The sequence below is a fragment of the Capsicum annuum genome, chromosome 10 (genome assembly GCF_002878395.1).
Source record: "Capsicum annuum cultivar UCD-10X-F1 chromosome 10, UCD10Xv1.1, whole genome shotgun sequence".
NCBI lineage: Eukaryota > Viridiplantae > Streptophyta > Magnoliopsida > Solanales > Solanaceae > Capsicum > Capsicum annuum.
The window spans coordinates 164,382,101-164,399,276 of NC_061120.1; the positions used below are offsets into that span (position 1 = coordinate 164,382,101).

Genomic DNA, 17,176 nt, shown 5'->3' on the forward strand with positions numbered 1-17,176 from the left:
TATGATTTTAATTAGTAGATTACCCTACTAATATTATCAATTTTCTTGGGTCTAATTTTTTTCTTGTGCTTTTATTTGTGTGTTTTTCTCATTTTATTTTTTATAATTTTTTTAATTCAAGTCTGTTAGTTTTATTTGAGTCATCCTTCTTTCAAGTGTCGGAATGATACATTCCTTCATAAGTATAGATAACTTTGAATTGATTGAGCGAAGCTTATAACACTGTCAATTTAGAAAAGAAGCAGTAGAAGGTGATTTGAGAGTTCATACTAGTGATGTAAGGCTTTTATTACTAACTTATTTATTGGTTTGGTTGGTACAAAAGGTGATATAAGGAAGAATGTCATTCATAGCTTTGGATTATTGTGGAGATGATATTAGCGCCTATGCCTGTAGCGACATGAGCTATGAGTATAGTGATAATAAGGTGTATAAGAATTCTTTGAGTGCTTGTGACCAAATTAATTAATCTCATGAGTAAGAGATGTTGAATCATATGAAGGATATGATGGTCCAAGAGATTATGATCGACTGTTGATGAGAATCACTACATCAGATATGAATGTGAGATGCATGAAGCTTATGGCTCTTTTAATGATTTTGAAGGGGTAGAAGAACTGTGTTGCAACTTTTTTAATGAATATGAAGGATTTCAAATTTCTCACCATGGATATGAAGAATTTGATAAATTAAAAATTTGAACTTCTTTGAGAGTGTAAGGTGAAATCTCTTTAGTTGTGTAGCTGAATCTATCTTAGTGATGAGTTGATTCCCTTGTTGATTTAGAACTTCTAAACCTTTATTTTTACAAGAGTTACTCATTTATGGATTTAAATCGGATTTCTTTATTTTAATTGAAATCAAGTTCTCTTTCTTCGTAGGTTAATTGTGTTTTCATTCGACCATTCTTTCATCTATTTCTCATCTCTATTGCTTCTATTCTTCATCTCGATTTCTTATCTATCTTTATTTTGTATTATTGGTTTTGGTATTTCTGATATCGATTTTAATTATTCCATTAGGATCATTATCATTTTGGTATAAAAGCCAGGTTGGGAATTTGTTTCTACGGATCTACCCTGGGTTCATAAAATTGAAAAGTCCAAAAAGATTTTAAAAAAAATTATTCAATTCATTCTTTGTTTGAGTTTCCAACACTATATTCATTTTCTCTTGTGTTTAGAAGTCTAGATCTGAAAATTGTAAATTCAAAAAGGCTTTCAAATTTTACCATTGATGAACTTGAAAAAGCTTGAGAAAGTGAAGTGGGTTTGAAGATCGAGGTGGAATTGAGGTTTACTTTGTAATAGATTTTATTATATCTATCAAAAGGAGTTCGAATCTAAAATTAGGAGTAAACAAAGTTTAAATTCATTGAAGTCAATTTTGGAAGTTCATCACCTTCATGGTGTTCTTCATAATTTGAAGTGAGTTTCAAACTCTAAAGATGTTAGATGATTGAATTATTTTGAACAGACTTATTATTTGGTTAATCTATGTTAGGGTGGTGATTGGGTTCTATTCCAATTCTTAGCTTATATTGAGTAATTAGGGTGGATTTTCAAATTGCTTGTGTTATCTTCTTCACAATTGGGCACTGAGATATTATGTTATGGATTCAATTTGATTTATCATGCATTTGATTAAATTATCCTCTTACTTGGTCTAATTGTGTATTCATTTATGCTTTTCTTTCTTTTATTCTTATCCCTCTTTCTAATCTATCCCTCTATTTTCAATTTATATTATTTAATTTTATATTTTTAATATCAATCTTAATTACCTTGATTAGGACCATAAGTAGAATTGTTGAAACGGAAAAGTTTAAAGAATGGATCCATCTTTTGCACTTTTTATTCCCACTCTTCACGAAAAAGAGAAGTGAGAATTCTCTTTTGGGTTAGAGTTCACTGTTGATTTCCCAATCTTGACAACCAGAGTCAACGGTGTTGAAATACGTTTGAATGGAAAAGTACTTGAGCAGATTCTTGACTTCCCACAGAAGGGATCAGGTTCATTAAGCAGCAAAGTGTATCTAAAAAGTTTATGTAGAACATTGAGAAATTGGATGATTTGAATGTTGCTAGGGTAATGAAAAAGACTTTAAAGGGGGGATTTTAGTTGCTTTATAAACTGGTAAACAAGGTCTTTCTTTCTCGCACTGAAAAGCACATTGTCACAATTCTAGTGAACTTATTTCTTATGAAGTCGCTGAGTAAATAAAAAAAATATGCTTGCTTTCCCTCATGATTGAGAACATGCACAAAGTGATAACAATGAAGGATGGGAGACAATTGGCTTATGGATTCCTGCTAAACAAAGTCTTTGAATTTTTTGAAGTTTTGTATGGAAAATGAGTCACAGGGTCTTCAAAGTAGATATTTACTATAACCATACTGAAAGAGTGCCACTGCGTGAAACACAAAGGTGGGATCAGATCAAAATCTGCTATCTCATATCTCAAATCGACACAGGACAAACTTAATGCTAAAGTAGAATCTTTGACCATCATGTTCAATCAGAAGGATGCTGATATAACATAATTGAACGTTGTTGTGCAGAAAGCTTCTGGTGAGGGACTTGATACTTGAGAATCACTTCGTAAAAAAATGCCTCCTTGAAAGCAAAAGTGACCAGTCTGGATACTATGGTGGAGCACCTAATCGAAAAGCTTTTTAAGGCTCATGAGGCAGAAAATGAATGCATGAACCTTATGCTCCACAAGTTTCTTAGAACCTCTTATTTATCTTCCTAGACTCTTTAGTTCTGTCACATTTTGTTCTGACCTGGTGCTTTCAGTTGTTCTTATTAGTCCTCTATTATCTATATGGTTGATGTTCACATTTTTGCTACCTTTTAATTAGGTATCTTGTATGATGATATTATTTTAATAAATAATGAATCATGTTTGCATTTTCTCACTGTCTTTCTTTCTTGTTTGGACTTTCTTATTCATGTTAGTGTTGTTCCATTGACCATGAGGTAATCTGGTGTAATTTTTACGCTGATGGGTTCTAGTTTACTTTTTAATGATGCTAAAAGGGGGAAGAAACATGAATAATTTAGGGACCTATTCAAAAAGGTTCAATAGAAAGAGGGAACCTTATGCCTCTAGATAGAGGAAACATGTCTAGAAATAGGACTTGGAGAGTGCTGGTAAAACGAAAAAATAAAGTACAGAACAGTTTGTGATCATCAATAAGGAGGAAAATATTGTAAGCTAGGTTTTGATGTTTGACAAACTAGTTGGGGACATATTTCAGAATTAATGTCTTTGCTCATAGGTATTCTTACAAGAAACCATGTCAATTGGTCATTAAATTTTCTGGTGGTCAACAGTACAGTTTCTAGTTGTACTTTTTGTAAGAAAGTGGTGGCACAATAGCAGAGAAGCAGCATCCTATCCAGTATTGATCAATTTTATTGATTTTGTGTTTGGGCTCTTTCATATAAATAGAAGAGGATGTGATATCAAACCTAGTTTTTGCATTCTAGAAAATAAATCACCTTTTCAGCAAAAACACACATTGCTCCTTACATTCAAAGTCTCACCATCAACTCAAGTCGTTAGTTATTTCTTGTTGTTATTGAGTCTTTCTAATATATTCTAAATTGTAAACTTACTCTTTCAAAGTGAAGTTTGAGTAGGTGTTCTGTCAATCATTTTGTCCTTTGCATTCCGAATGTATCAGCTAGAGTTAGTTGATAGTTATGCTAGAGTTAGCCAAGTTTGGATTAGTTAGAGTTATCTAGTCAAGCGAGTTAGCAATAGAGTTATTCGTTTGGTCTTGTAATAGAGTTATTACAAAAAGGTAGGAATTAAGAGGTTAATCTTTTGGTTACAAGAGTCTGTAATCAAACATTTCTTGAAGATAGTAAAGTAATTGAGAAATTCTATGAGGTAAGTCGTAGTTTTACTCCCTTAAGTAAGGAAGTGTTTATGCAAATATGTTGTGTTAATTGTTCTTTCCCTTTCAATTCTCTCAATTATACAATGGTTTATCTGTTGATTCATTCAAGAATCTGGTTCCTTGACTGGTGGTGACTCTTGTTATAATAGGCATAGCGGAAGCAATTCATATGTATCACAGATTTACATATTAACTAAATAATCATAACCTTAAACGAAAATCAGAAAGCTACTTACCTATTGAAGTTTTCACAGAATTTATTCAACACCTTGGTCTCCAAGTTTGCAGTCTTCAACTACTTCCTAACTAATTTTCTTCAACTAGTACTTGTGTGGACAAGTTAATACATTTTTTTAGAAAAAAAGTATTTCAAGGTATATCAAAATTATGAAAAATCAGTCACTACATATCCAATTGAAATTGAATTTGTAAGAATTTCTTCCTACATTTACTTCACACGTTTTTTTCCATTAAGACCTGTCCATTAATTCCAACATTAAGTCAATAAATGTTTTTCTTTTGTCCATTATGACCAATGTTTAATAGGTGTCTTAATTTCTATCATCAATAGGATTTTATTCCTATTAAAAGAAAACTGTGTAACACCTTCTTACTCACATTTTTAAAATGAATTGGTTATTAATCATACATAATAGGCACCATATATTTATTAAGTGAAGCTTTCAATTATGATATTAATTTGCAATAGAATAAATTTCATATTATAATAATTGACAAATTATTTCACTAAAAATCTGTAACACACTCCTCGATTTAATTTTAAAATCGACCATCATATATTATTTAATCCACCATGTTAGAATTATCGATACCAATCAATTAAATTAATTTTTTATAAAATTTAATTTATTGACTAACTTAATCCTTCATAATTATGCTCAATATTTCATATGATGGATATTAAATTTACCTGTAGGATTTTAACATGAAAACTTATAAGCAACCATAAAGGGGTGTCTTCTATCTCAAGTTCGAGAAATGATTCTATCAATTAATTATTATTTCACTAGTGTGATTTGTTATCATCCAATCTATTAGGAATATATCGAATCATAATAGAGTCTTACTTTTTAATAGATTAAAATAATAAACCAAACTACATAGATCATAATAATTATATCAAGATTAAGAGTATAAGTACATGTAATGGACTAGAGAAGTTGTTTATTAATATTCAGACCATAAATGAACATCTCTACTTGGTTCGTTCAGTACATACGAAATATACTAGCACAAGAAGTTGAAATATTATCACTCTCATAATTAAGATCAAATGATATTTAATCTGGTGCTTCAATCATCAAGATGTTTGTCCTACGTCATCTTTGATTGGTGAACAAGAATTTAAAATTCTTAAGAATCAATAATTTTAATTTTTCAAGTGTGAGCTAAATAACTCCATACACAAAATTATCTACTCCATATAAGTAAAGGACACACATGTTAACATAATGATCTTATTCAAAAAAATTTATTAAATAAATTAAACCAAATTTTTATATTGAAAAAAAAAAAGATAATACTATAGCCTAAATCACATGGTTAATAGTATATTCTATCAACTCTTAAAAAGCTTCAACTAGCAACTGCTTGAAATATAACCAAATAAACCCTTGACGTGCACTCATCAATTAATTTAGCTATAGCTACTCATTTCACAAAATCTTGTTATGAAGTCATTTTATTTAATGAGCGCTACAAGAATTTTTATACTATAAATATATTTTTAATCACAGTTCACAGTGCGCATCGATCGATTTGATTTGGTTTTTCATATTATCGATTCAGTTATCGCTTTTCGATTTGTCAACGCTAAATTGATAACCAAACAATAAGATATTTTATATTAATTTTTGATTTATAGATTTTTGATCCTTAACGATTTGGTTTTTGGTTTAGCTTATAAGAAAAATATTTCTCTAATTATTTTTTTCTTTCTTTTCTTGTTTTCATACATTCATATACGCATATATACACTACCTACACGCATAAAAGCCTACACAAATTACAAATAGAAGCAATTTAAATATATTATTACTAAAATAAATAAATTGTTTTTCTGATTGAGCAGCAAACTTAAATGCAGTAACAATGACATATAACGATCTCTCAAAAATAAAAATAATATCGATTTATCATTTACATTGATGGGAAGAACCCTACCAAACCAACAACTTTAGAAAGAAAAATCATGACATTAACATAACTATAAAAATCCAAAAGAATAATAGGATATGTTGATATCTAAAACCACTATTATATAACTAAGGATAAAAACATTATATTCTTATTGGGTGATCAATTTAACCATTAATGAAAATTTTAAAATCGAAAATCAAATCGATAGCCCAATAAAAAAATTTACAAAATCTTTTAAAAATCGTTAATCCAATAACCTGATACTAATAAACCAATAACATTTTCTCATTCGGTTTATTGGTTAAATTGGTTTTTGCAGACCCCTAACTGCAGTGGTCAAACCCATGAATCAAACTCTTTTTTATTTTTCTTCGATGACTTCACTGATTGTATCTGTTGAGAACGACGTTGGCAGAAGAATAATTTGCTCAAAATTTTTTTGACAATATTTATCGAAAAGGTGTCAGAATGTACGAAATTATTTTAATCCAATGGCACTCGTAATTTTAATCCTTTTTTGTTGTTCGAAAACTATGATAAAAAATGACTCGAAACTTTGGCCGTGTAAATTTATTGAATTTAAAATCAATGTGAACGCATGAAATAAGCTATACTAGTTAAAAGGAAAAGGTCAAGAGTTTGTTTATGAACTATGAAAAATGGCAATCCATTCCCTCCATAAGAATTGTTAAACTATCAGGCCTCTAACCCCCCAAATTTTAATCCAATCAAACATTTTTTCCCTATTCCCATCAGGTCCCATGCGCGTGTCTCCAAACATTGCTGATGTGGATAGCTATTCCACTTAAACCTCTCCACGTGTATTAAATAAATCCACATATACTTATTATATTTAAATGGACCAAAAATCATTTTGGACGGCATTTTCTCTCTCCCCGACGTTAATTCTCTCTCTCTTTTCGAATTTAATCCTAATTTAACCCAAATTTCACTCAAATCGAAGGAGAAATTTGAGGGTTTCCTCAGATCTTCCTCGTGTAAGTGTTATTATGATTTATATTTGTTAAATTTGTTGAATTTTAGCATATTTTAGTTTTTAGGGTTTTGAAATTTCACTGTTAAGGCTGTGATATTGGAAATATTTCGTCACTTTTTTAACATGCATTAAAGGTTGTAGCTTTTAGCTTATTGGTGTGTACTTTAGGTATATTCCGTTAACTAACTTTAAATTTTTACACCTTGTTGCAGGTGACCTAACAAATGGAGATTATTTTCACAAATTTTCACCATGGGGGACCTTTTCCAATATGGATGTCCCTACATATGTTGCAAGTTATGTGCCAAAACTAAGGTACATTGACAAAGACCACTTTTACCTACTGGAATTGTTATTTTATATTAAAGAATTAGGGTATGAAACTGTTTTATTATCAAGATGCAATAACTAAAGAGTTCAACTTGGTTAAAACTGACCGACATCTCCTTGAACTAGTCAAAGACTTAAAACATGAGGACTCTATTGATTTTTATGTCTCTCGTGTTTTAGATGAACTAGTTCTTGACCCTAATGGTATCACTGGTTTTTTACCTTCACCTGAGGTTATTGAGGGTGCAGACCCAGAAAGAGAAAGTATTGGTATTGATGATAGTGCTAACACACACAGAGAATCTATTGGAGTATAGGAACGGAGGGAGGCTGATCTAGAAGATTTTAACCTAAAAGATGTTGAGATAGAGACTGTTAACTTAGGTAAAGAGATAGAGGCTTATGTAGAAGATGTTAACCTAGAAGATCTTGGAGTAGAAGGAGGTGATGAGGCTGATGTAGAAGATATCCATGTAGAAGATGTTAATATGCTAGAAAGTGAGTTATTAGATTACTTAAGTAGTGATTCAGATCATGGAGATATTCCTTCAGAAAATAGATAAGATGTTGATGAGGAGTTGAGGGCTTTTAGACAATAAAGAAGGAAAAACAAAGCCAACAACAAAGAAAGAAATCAAAAAGCAAGAAAAAAAGTTGTTGAAACTGAAGAAATACCTGTGGGAGTTATTGGTTGTGTAGATAGAGGCTTTGGGGATATTGGAAAAAATAAGGATACCAAATATGCTAAAAAGTTGGATGGAGATGAGGAATATCTTGATAGTTCTAATTGTTGGAGTGAAAATAGTGAAGAGATAGATGTAAATGCTGTTAAAGGAGTAGATCAACCTAGAAGAAGGAGAAATAAGAAAATTAGGTATGATGAAATTGTGAGTTTATTGTGTTTGAGCTTGGAATGATTTTTGGGGCTGAAAAACAGTTTAGAAAAGTTGTTGCAGATTATGTTGTAGAGTATAGAAGGCAGCTGAAGTTAAAACCTAATGAAAAACATAGAATAAGGGTAAAGTGCACTGTAACTAATTGCAACTGGTTGTTATTTGCTTCTACTGATAGAGATTCAGGTGATTTTATTGTTAAGAACTATAACCCTATTCACAAGTGTACACCTCTAAACAAGAACAAGATGTGTGATTCAAAGCTGGTTGCTAGAAAATTCAAGGACAGAATTGTTTCTCAGTCATACATTAGGATTTGGGAAATTCAGGATTTGGTAAGAAAGGTGTTGGGTATTTATGTAGGTAAAACTATTTGTTATAGGGCTAAACATATTGTTATGGAGGAGAATATGGGTGATTGGAAGATCGAATTTGCCAGATTATTTGACTATACAGATATAATCAAGAAAACAAATCCTGAACATTCTTATTGGATAAAAATTGACAAAGAAACTGAACCAGGGAAAAAACTCTTTGTTTATTTCTATGTGTGCTTTCATGCCTTCAAGCAAGGATGGTTAGATAGGTGTAGGAAAATTATTAGTTTTGATGGATGCATTTTTAAAGGAGCTTGTAAGGGTGAGTTGTTGGTTGTTGTGGGGAAAAATGGCAACAACCAGTTGTATCCTATTGCATGGACAGTTGTGGATACTGAAATAAAACATAGCTAGGACTGGTTCATAATGTATGTGATTCCTGATCTAAATCTAGAAATTGGTGAAGGCTTGACTGTAATGTCAGACCAACAAAAGGTACCACTACTTAATTATTTTTCTTATTACTTGACTTTATTTTCCAATAAAATTCTTGTTTTAATAATACTTATAGTTATTATAGGGTCTTGCTCCTGTTTTGATGGATCTGTTACCAAATGTGCACTAGAGAGGAGAAGAGAGAAGAAAGCATTTTTGGAGATGTGCAAAAGCAAGCTTTGAAGTAAAGTTTAGAGAAGAGATGCAAGCAATATCCAGGCTAGGTAAGAAAAAAATAACTGAGGACATGTTGGTTAATCCTCCTTCTTCTTGGTGTAAGGCATATTTCAAATCACATTCCAGATGTGATATTATAGAAAATAACATGTGTGATACTTTCAATTCTTGGATTTTAGCTGTTAGACATAATTCCAAAATCATAATGTTAAAGGATATCAGGCATAAAATGATGAATAGACATGTAGATATGATCAGATTTGCTGAAACATAGATTTCAGACATTGCACCTATGGCAAGAACTATTTTAGAAAATAACAAGGAATATTTAAATAGGTGTAGAATAATATGGAATGGAGTTAATGATTTTAAAATTGGGGATGGGGGTTACACATTTTTTGTTCACTTGGACAAGAAGTATTGTGATTGTAGGTTATGGATGTTAAGAGGTATTCCTTGTCCTCATGCTATTTGTGCTTATTATTACTTGAATAAAGATCCTGAGCAGCATGTAGAGCACTGGTATAGGAAAGAAACCTTTCTTAAGTCTTAAAGCCATTTCATTCAATCAATTACCAATATGAGAATATGGCCGGAAACTACAAACCCATCAATTGAGCCTCCAAAACCAAGAAAGATGCCAGGCAGACCTGCCAAGAATAGAAGGAAAAACAAGGATGAGCCAAAAAGTGGGGCAAACTCTCAAAAAAAAGGTATCAAGTTGAACTGTTCAAGGTGAAACCAAGTTGTCCATAACAAGACTATGTGTGCCAAAATGGTAAGCCTTAAATGAATTTCATAATAGTTTGTAAATTTAACATATTTCTTAATTTTTTATATTTCTGTTTGTCTTTTAGAATGGGATGGGGAGCAGTAATAGTACTCAACCTAGCACTCAGCCTGCAGCCTCGTAGAATCCACCACCACTACAATCAAGTTCTATTTGTGGTGTCAGTACAATGTCAAGAGATACCTGTACTCAAAGTCAGACAGCAAGAGTAAGTTATATATGTTCTGCTACCGTAATATTCTTCTCCTGCTTATTATTATTATTGAGAACTGTTGAAAATATTGTGTTGCATTTATTCACATTCAAGATCCATTTTTCAAACATATGTAACTACACAATCCAGTCAATCAGGATCTATTTATGCTGACACAGTTGTTGTGCTAAGAGCACCTCAAAGAAAGGTGTCAAGTATGACTGGTAAAAGTCAAGGTGCTACTAGTAGAGGTCAAGGTGCTGTTGGTAGAGGTACAGGTAGTTCTGGTAGGGGTGGTGGTTCTGGTAGGGGTCAATGTGGTGTTGATAGGGGAGGTGAAGGAGGAACTGGTAGAGGTCAAGGAAGGACTAGTAGAGGATTGGCAAGAAAAATAGCCAATGCAAGAGGGACCCTATTTGAAAGTGGAAGAAACGCTTCTTTCAGTCAAGTACCACTTTTGCCAACCAACAAGAGGCCATACAATGCTACCTCATTTGTTATTGCTATTGGATACAAAAGGCCTACAACTGGTTTTGGTGTTTGCTCTGATCCAGCAACTGGAACCCAAGTGTACAATGTATTTCTCTCTGTCTCATTATTTACCTATAATAATATTTTCATTCAAGTTTTCAATGTTCATTGTCTTACAATTTTATCTAATTTTGCATCCAGGTACATCAAGTGAGAGGGTTCTCTATAGAGGTACAAATTTAAAGAGTGCTTCACCAACTAATATACATATTAGTTTTAAACCTCGTGGCCTAAAGTGGAATGGAAAAGATGCAGTCACCAGTACACAATTGCAACAAATGAAAGCAAATAAGAGAAACAAAGTGGATGCAGCCAAGTCTTCTTCATCGGTTGGATCTTCTAAGAAATAGTTCATTTCGAAATGATTTGTACTGTAATGAGGGTTAATGACTTTGAAAAAATTGTGTTACTAGTTTTTGAATAACTTTTTCTTAGGAAGCAGTTAATGACTTTGGTGTATGCTGCAATAGAACTATTATGCTCAATGTTAAGTTTTTTTGTAACACCTTGTTTACAGATGTATGCAGTTTTTAGCTCAACTTTGAGCTGTTTTAATATGATATGTTGTTGCTTGCACTTTTTAGCTCAATCTTGAGCAATTTTAATATGATGTGCTGCTTCTAATATTTTAGTTCATTTTTATCAATACCTTCAGTAGTTACAAATAGGCTATATGGTTATACCTTCAGTAGCTGCACAACTAGACACAAAGTAATTGACAATGTGATTGTCATACAAAACATGCCAATTCATTTCACATTCAACATGTCAAAATGATACAAACTAATCAAACAACTACTACAAACTAACCATTACAAATCCATTACAAACTAAATCAACCAAACAACTACAACAAACTAACCATTACAAATCCATTACAAACTAACCATTACAATATCCAATTGCCTATTCAATAGGCAAACTTAACTACTACCTTACACCATATAAAGTAACCACTTTACAATAAGAACAATGAGAAGAAGCAGAACAAGTGTATTCAATTTGAGCTTAGCACATTCCCTTTCAAGTTTAACTTTTTTGAGTTTTTGCCTCAATGCAATCAACTTCTCTTCACTATCTTTCAATTTCTCATACAAAGTATCCTTCTCTTGTTCAACGTCTTTGAGCTTTTGCTTCAATCGATCACACGAATTTTCACCATCTTTGCACCTAATTATTAAGCTCGATTCTACCTCAGGATATTAATGCACAGAAATTGAAGATTTTGGATCAATCCATCTAAAGTACCCACATCCACCATTTTCCTAAAATGCAAAAACAATAGAATAATCAAAAAATCACCAAAAAATAAAATTAAAATTTGTGAAAATGATACGAATTTTTGGAACTTTACATCTAAAAAATCTACAACCCGGATTTGATGGAGTCCTTGAAGTTCTTAAAGGACAAAATTTAGAACAATAACACAAATCAGGAACCTCCACATTAACGAAATTTTTCGACATTCTCATGAAAAATAAGAGAAAAAATGATCTAAGAGAAATTATGAGATAAAGTCGATAGTGAGATGAGAGAAATTGAGAGAGAATTGAGCTACGGAGGAGAGAATGAAAGAAAAAAAAAAGAGGAAATTAGGTTAAATAAAGAGGGAAAGTGAAGGAGATGGCAAAAGTAACGTTATTTAACGTTAACTTTTGCCACATGGACTGCTTTTTCACTCCTCCCGCGCCTCTCGCAATTACACAACACGTGATGTGCCATGTAGGCAAAGAATGCTTGATTGGATCAAAATTCGGAAGGGTTAGGGGTCTGATAGGTACATGCCTTAGTTGAGAGGTATAAGTAAATTTTCGAGACAACTTTGAGAGTCTGTCGATGACTTAAGCCTAAAAATAACTATCTCTTAACAGAAATGTATCATACATGCGAGTACTATTTATTTCTAACGGAACTCCATCATCGGAGTTCAAGCAACGCTCAACGCCAAAGTTGAAAAGAAGAGCCAAGTTTAATTGGTTATACTATTCTCCTAGTACCTAGTTCGCCTTGAAACAATAAAAAACAAAATGTCGTCAAAGAAGATTTCATTACACTATCACAATATAAAATAAATATCATTGACGATCCCATTAAGTACTGAAACAAATATATAAATCATCATGAAGCATTCTTAATTAACACAAGATTATATCCATGATCTTTCCTTAAACATATCATCAGTGACCATGCACTCACAAGTAATCAAATCGATTCCGTACTTTACATCCATCTCATAAACCATTAAAGCAAATAATATATATTTAAATATCACACATGACCTCATCATCTTTTCTAAATCACCTCAAGGCTTGTGAGCATTTAAATATGTAGTGTCAAAATATGACTCTACCTTTATATAGGTCATCTCAAGGCTTTTGGAGATTTAAAGTACTAACATTTTGCATTGGCCCAACCTTCGGCCAACACAAGATATTGAGTAACAATACATTCCCATGTTGGCCCGACCCTTCCTTTTGGGTCACCAAGAATTAGGTCCCGTTTTGATCATGAAAATAATAATTTTTCGGAGTTGGAGTTGGAGTTGAAGTTAAAGTTGGTGTTGTGTTTGGCCATGAATATAAATTGAAGTTGTTTTTGAAATTTTGTGAGAGAAATAAGAGTGAGAAATTTTTCAAAAATAATTTTAACTAAAATGAAACAATTTTTATAGTCAAACACCACTACTTTTCACTTTTTTTCACTAAAATTAAATAATTTTTCTAAAATAGTTAAAAGAAAATCATCGTCAAACGCCTAATTAGCATATCAACTCAACGAAGAGACATCAAGAAGTGCCAAATATCAACAACATAATCATCGTTAAAACATAAAGCCTAAAGGGGCCATACAAGTGATGAAACATTTCAAGGATTGAGAGTCACTTAACACTAAACAATTCGAAGCTCCGAAAGTGTCCAAGCACATCATTTCAACTTTACGACGTAAGCTGCTTGGTTAACATTCAATTCATTTGTAAAATATAGTGCGTCAAGCACCCTTTCGTCTCCACGAGCACTTGACCACGAAACATTCACTTTTGCATTTTATCTCACACTTAGAAAGCATAAAAAAGAATATACTTAATAAAGTTTTAATTTATCTAATGCCTTTCAATCAGAACATAAGCTCCCATATATAGATGTTCCGCAATAGATGATCTACATCAACTTGATTCATTTGAAATCATCATTGTCATCCAGTTTAATCAACATAACTATTCACGCTTAATTAAAATTGGCTAAAAGTCATTCAATTCTCCTTGCCTTCGTAAATTTCATATTTTATCTCGAATAACTAATAATTAACATTTATTAAGCTATTGAAATCATTAGAGTTATTGTGCAACTCAAACCATCCTAAACTTTAACAATTATTATTTGTAAGTTTCATCATTTTCAACCATCCAAGCACATTCATGTCATCGTAAACATGAGAATTCGAATCCTAAAGCGCGATTTTGAAGAAAAAATTCTAAATAGTCCACTTGATTTTAAAGATAATCAAAATGGACAATTCATTGGAGTGTCAACAATTTCCTCAACTCTTAACATAGCGGGCCACAAAATCTAAACAAAATGAACTAAGTCATTGACCAAACAATTTACAGATCACACCGCAATTTCCTCCTTCTCACCTCACTATATAAATTCAACAAACCCTATGTTCTTCCTCAACACACACAAAAAGAAAAACAAAAAAAAAAACAAAAAAAAAAAGAAAAACTAGAGAATAAAAAAAGGATAGAAAATGGTTTTCTCGATTAAATACACCATGCTTTTCTTTGCTAGCACCCTTTTGCTTCAAGGCGCTTTGGGTACGTACAATATTCTTCTTATTCACACACAAAAAAAAAAAATCATCACGATTATATTACAAATGCCACAAAAAGAAAACAAAATCACATCACGATATGTGGATTTTAAATGCATGCATGTTTTCCAAATTAAAACCCATAGTAGTAGTTAATTAAATACATTTCTCACATGAGATCTCTGAGGAAGACAAACAATTTGGCCCTCGCGAATAACTTAATGCATTATTTCCTTCAGCCCTTTAGCGAAATGTGGTTCCACTATATGTGGGGTTAATATCACAGCATTTGCATCAATAATACACATATGTTATGAATTATATATTTGATCAAACTATTTAAAAAATTAAACTATTAAAGATAGAACATTTAATTATTTAATTAAATAATGTACCAATACATCCCTCACGCCCGTTATTTAATTTCCACAAACCAAACACGTGTAAATATTTTTTGTTACTTGGGTGGTGATATTTGAATCCAAAATCTCTTGACATGTTGATTGGCGAAGCCACTCTTCTTCAAGGGGTAACTACTGACATCCATCTGCTTGAAAACTATATTGTATAACGTATGTTAAATTTTCTTGACATTTTCACGTGCATGTTTAATTGTGTGACCATTATGCTGATTAATCATCGCAGGAGATTTGGTGTGTGAGGAATTGCCAACAAATGTTTGCGCATTCGCGATCTCATCATCAGGGAAGAGATGTTTGTTGGAAAAATCCGCAGGGGAATATGGGAATGTTGAGTACCAATGCAAGACCTCTGAAGTTGTTGTGGGAGAAATGAAGGAACACATTGAAACAAAGGAATGTGTTAATGCTTGTGGTGTTGACAGAAACTCTATTGGAATTTCTTCTGATTCATTGTTCGAGCCTCGGTTAGCTGCCAAGCTTTGTTCCCCTGCGTGTTACCAACACTGTGCTAACATTGTTGACCTTTACTTCAATTTGGCTGCTGGAGAAGGTAACTACATTGTCCCATTCATAACATTAATTTCTTTTTACATTTCCTTAAAAACAAAATTGGCATAATTAGAAGATCAAAAGTAGTATAATAAATTGCAAGTTTTTTATAATTAGAAACGTTTAATATATAAAAGATCGTGGTTAAAGATATTATGATATTAATGTTGTACTTCATAAATAGGAGTAATAGCTAATTCGCAACACTGCTAATAGTCGACCAGGCAATTGCACTTTAAGGTAAAGGTTATGGTAGGATGGTAAGTCCTTTTTCAACCTTGATCGGAGGTCTCGTGTTTGTACCTTAAGAATTGAGTTGTCTTTGATATACAAAGGGAATCACTTCTCGGCATGAATTTGGGTTAATCAGACCCTCTCGTTATTATATTTTGAGAATGAAGTCATCTTTAATATCAAAAAAAAAACGAAAACATTGTAGTTAGCACGTGTCCGGATAGAGTGGAAAGGAAGGGCAGCTTTATAGAAATAATCATATTATATATGAATTTCAGAGAAGTGTTTGTTCAGATATAACAAATTCAAATAGACTTTCATAGTTTCATTAGTTATAAATGCTAAAAATGGATTTTGGCTAGACAAGTTGGTGATAATATTTTTTTAATCAAACATAATCTATCTTTGATATCACTTTTATGTTCGAGTGATTAATAACCAATATGTTTGCTTGTAGTTAGTTTGGAGATAACGTGCTTAACAAAACTTGTTCCTTTCAGTTAATTATACTTTTCATTGTGTCAAGGACATTACTCTAATAGTAATAATGACTTTTGACGAAAGTAAAAAGATCTAAAAGTGATAAAGACCACTTTCTTCCTAATTCAGACAAGCAACATATGACACTTACATTTCCTATTTGGATTTAAGTTGTACACATTGATAATCAATGGCTGAGTCAGGAATGCTGAGTCAAGAATGTTGTTAAGAGGAATCAAAATATAAATCAATAAATAATACGTGAAGAAGTCAAAGAGATTCTCTATATATAAAATACCTAACTAGATTGTGTAGTTTTTTGATTAAGTAGTATCAGTTGACACCGTGCCCTTTAGACAAAGATGGTTCCATAGTGCTGATAATACAAAGATATTTTCACTATTAGGTAAATCTAACGTGTATATGTGAAAGCAAATTAGTTATCATTTTTATTAGATTACCAATTAGTACACATGTAGAACTTAAAATCGTGCTATTTTTATGATTTTATAGCTAATGCTACATTATTCTATTATAGTAATGTTTCTAATTTATGCATTTTGGAAATATGCAGGAGTGTATTTGCCAGATCTATGCAACCAAAATAGGAACAATCCACACCGTGCAATGATTGAGCTATCAAGCAATGGAGCTGCTTCTGAAGATGTTGCTTATGCCCCTGCTCCTTATTCCTACTAATTTACTTACTCTAATTTTCTAAATTAGTAATAGATTCAGAAACAACCTGTCTATCCTTACAAGGAAGAAGTAAGACTTTGTACACACCATTTTCTCCAAATTCTGTTTGTGGGATGCACAGGATATGTTGTTGTTGTAATAACATGTACTAAGGTTAATAAAATAATCACGTCTCAAATTTTCATTGG

At 32.0% G+C, this 17,176-nt stretch overlaps 1 protein-coding gene across 1 annotated transcript; it reads left to right on the forward strand.

Moving 5' to 3' along the window:
* Window positions 1–14,454: 14,454 nt before the first annotated feature.
* LOC107844854 lies at window positions 14,455–17,172 on the forward strand. The gene is made up of 3 exons (XM_016689197.2): window positions 14,455–14,608; window positions 15,250–15,576; window positions 16,864–17,172. The coding sequence occupies exons 1-3, from the start codon at window positions 14,542–14,544 to the stop codon at window positions 16,986–16,988; spliced, it is 519 nt and encodes a 172-aa protein (XP_016544683.1). The 5' UTR covers window positions 14,455–14,541; the 3' UTR covers window positions 16,989–17,172.
* The last annotated feature ends 4 nt before the right edge of the window (window positions 17,173–17,176 follow it).

What these genes read in the sequence shown, in the direction of transcription:
- LOC107844854 (XM_016689197.2), top strand. Translation starts at nt 14,542, where the DNA reads ATGGTTTTCTCGATTAAATACACCATGCTTTTCTTTGCTAGCACCCTT. An exon ending in TTTGCTTCAAGGCGCTTTGG is followed by an intron (nt 14,609 to 15,249) that starts GTACGTACAATA and finishes TAATCATCGCAG; the next exon opens with GAGATTTGGTGTGTGAGGAA. An exon ending in CAATTTGGCTGCTGGAGAAG is followed by an intron (nt 15,577 to 16,863) that starts GTAACTACATTG and finishes GGAAATATGCAG; the next exon opens with GAGTGTATTTGCCAGATCTA.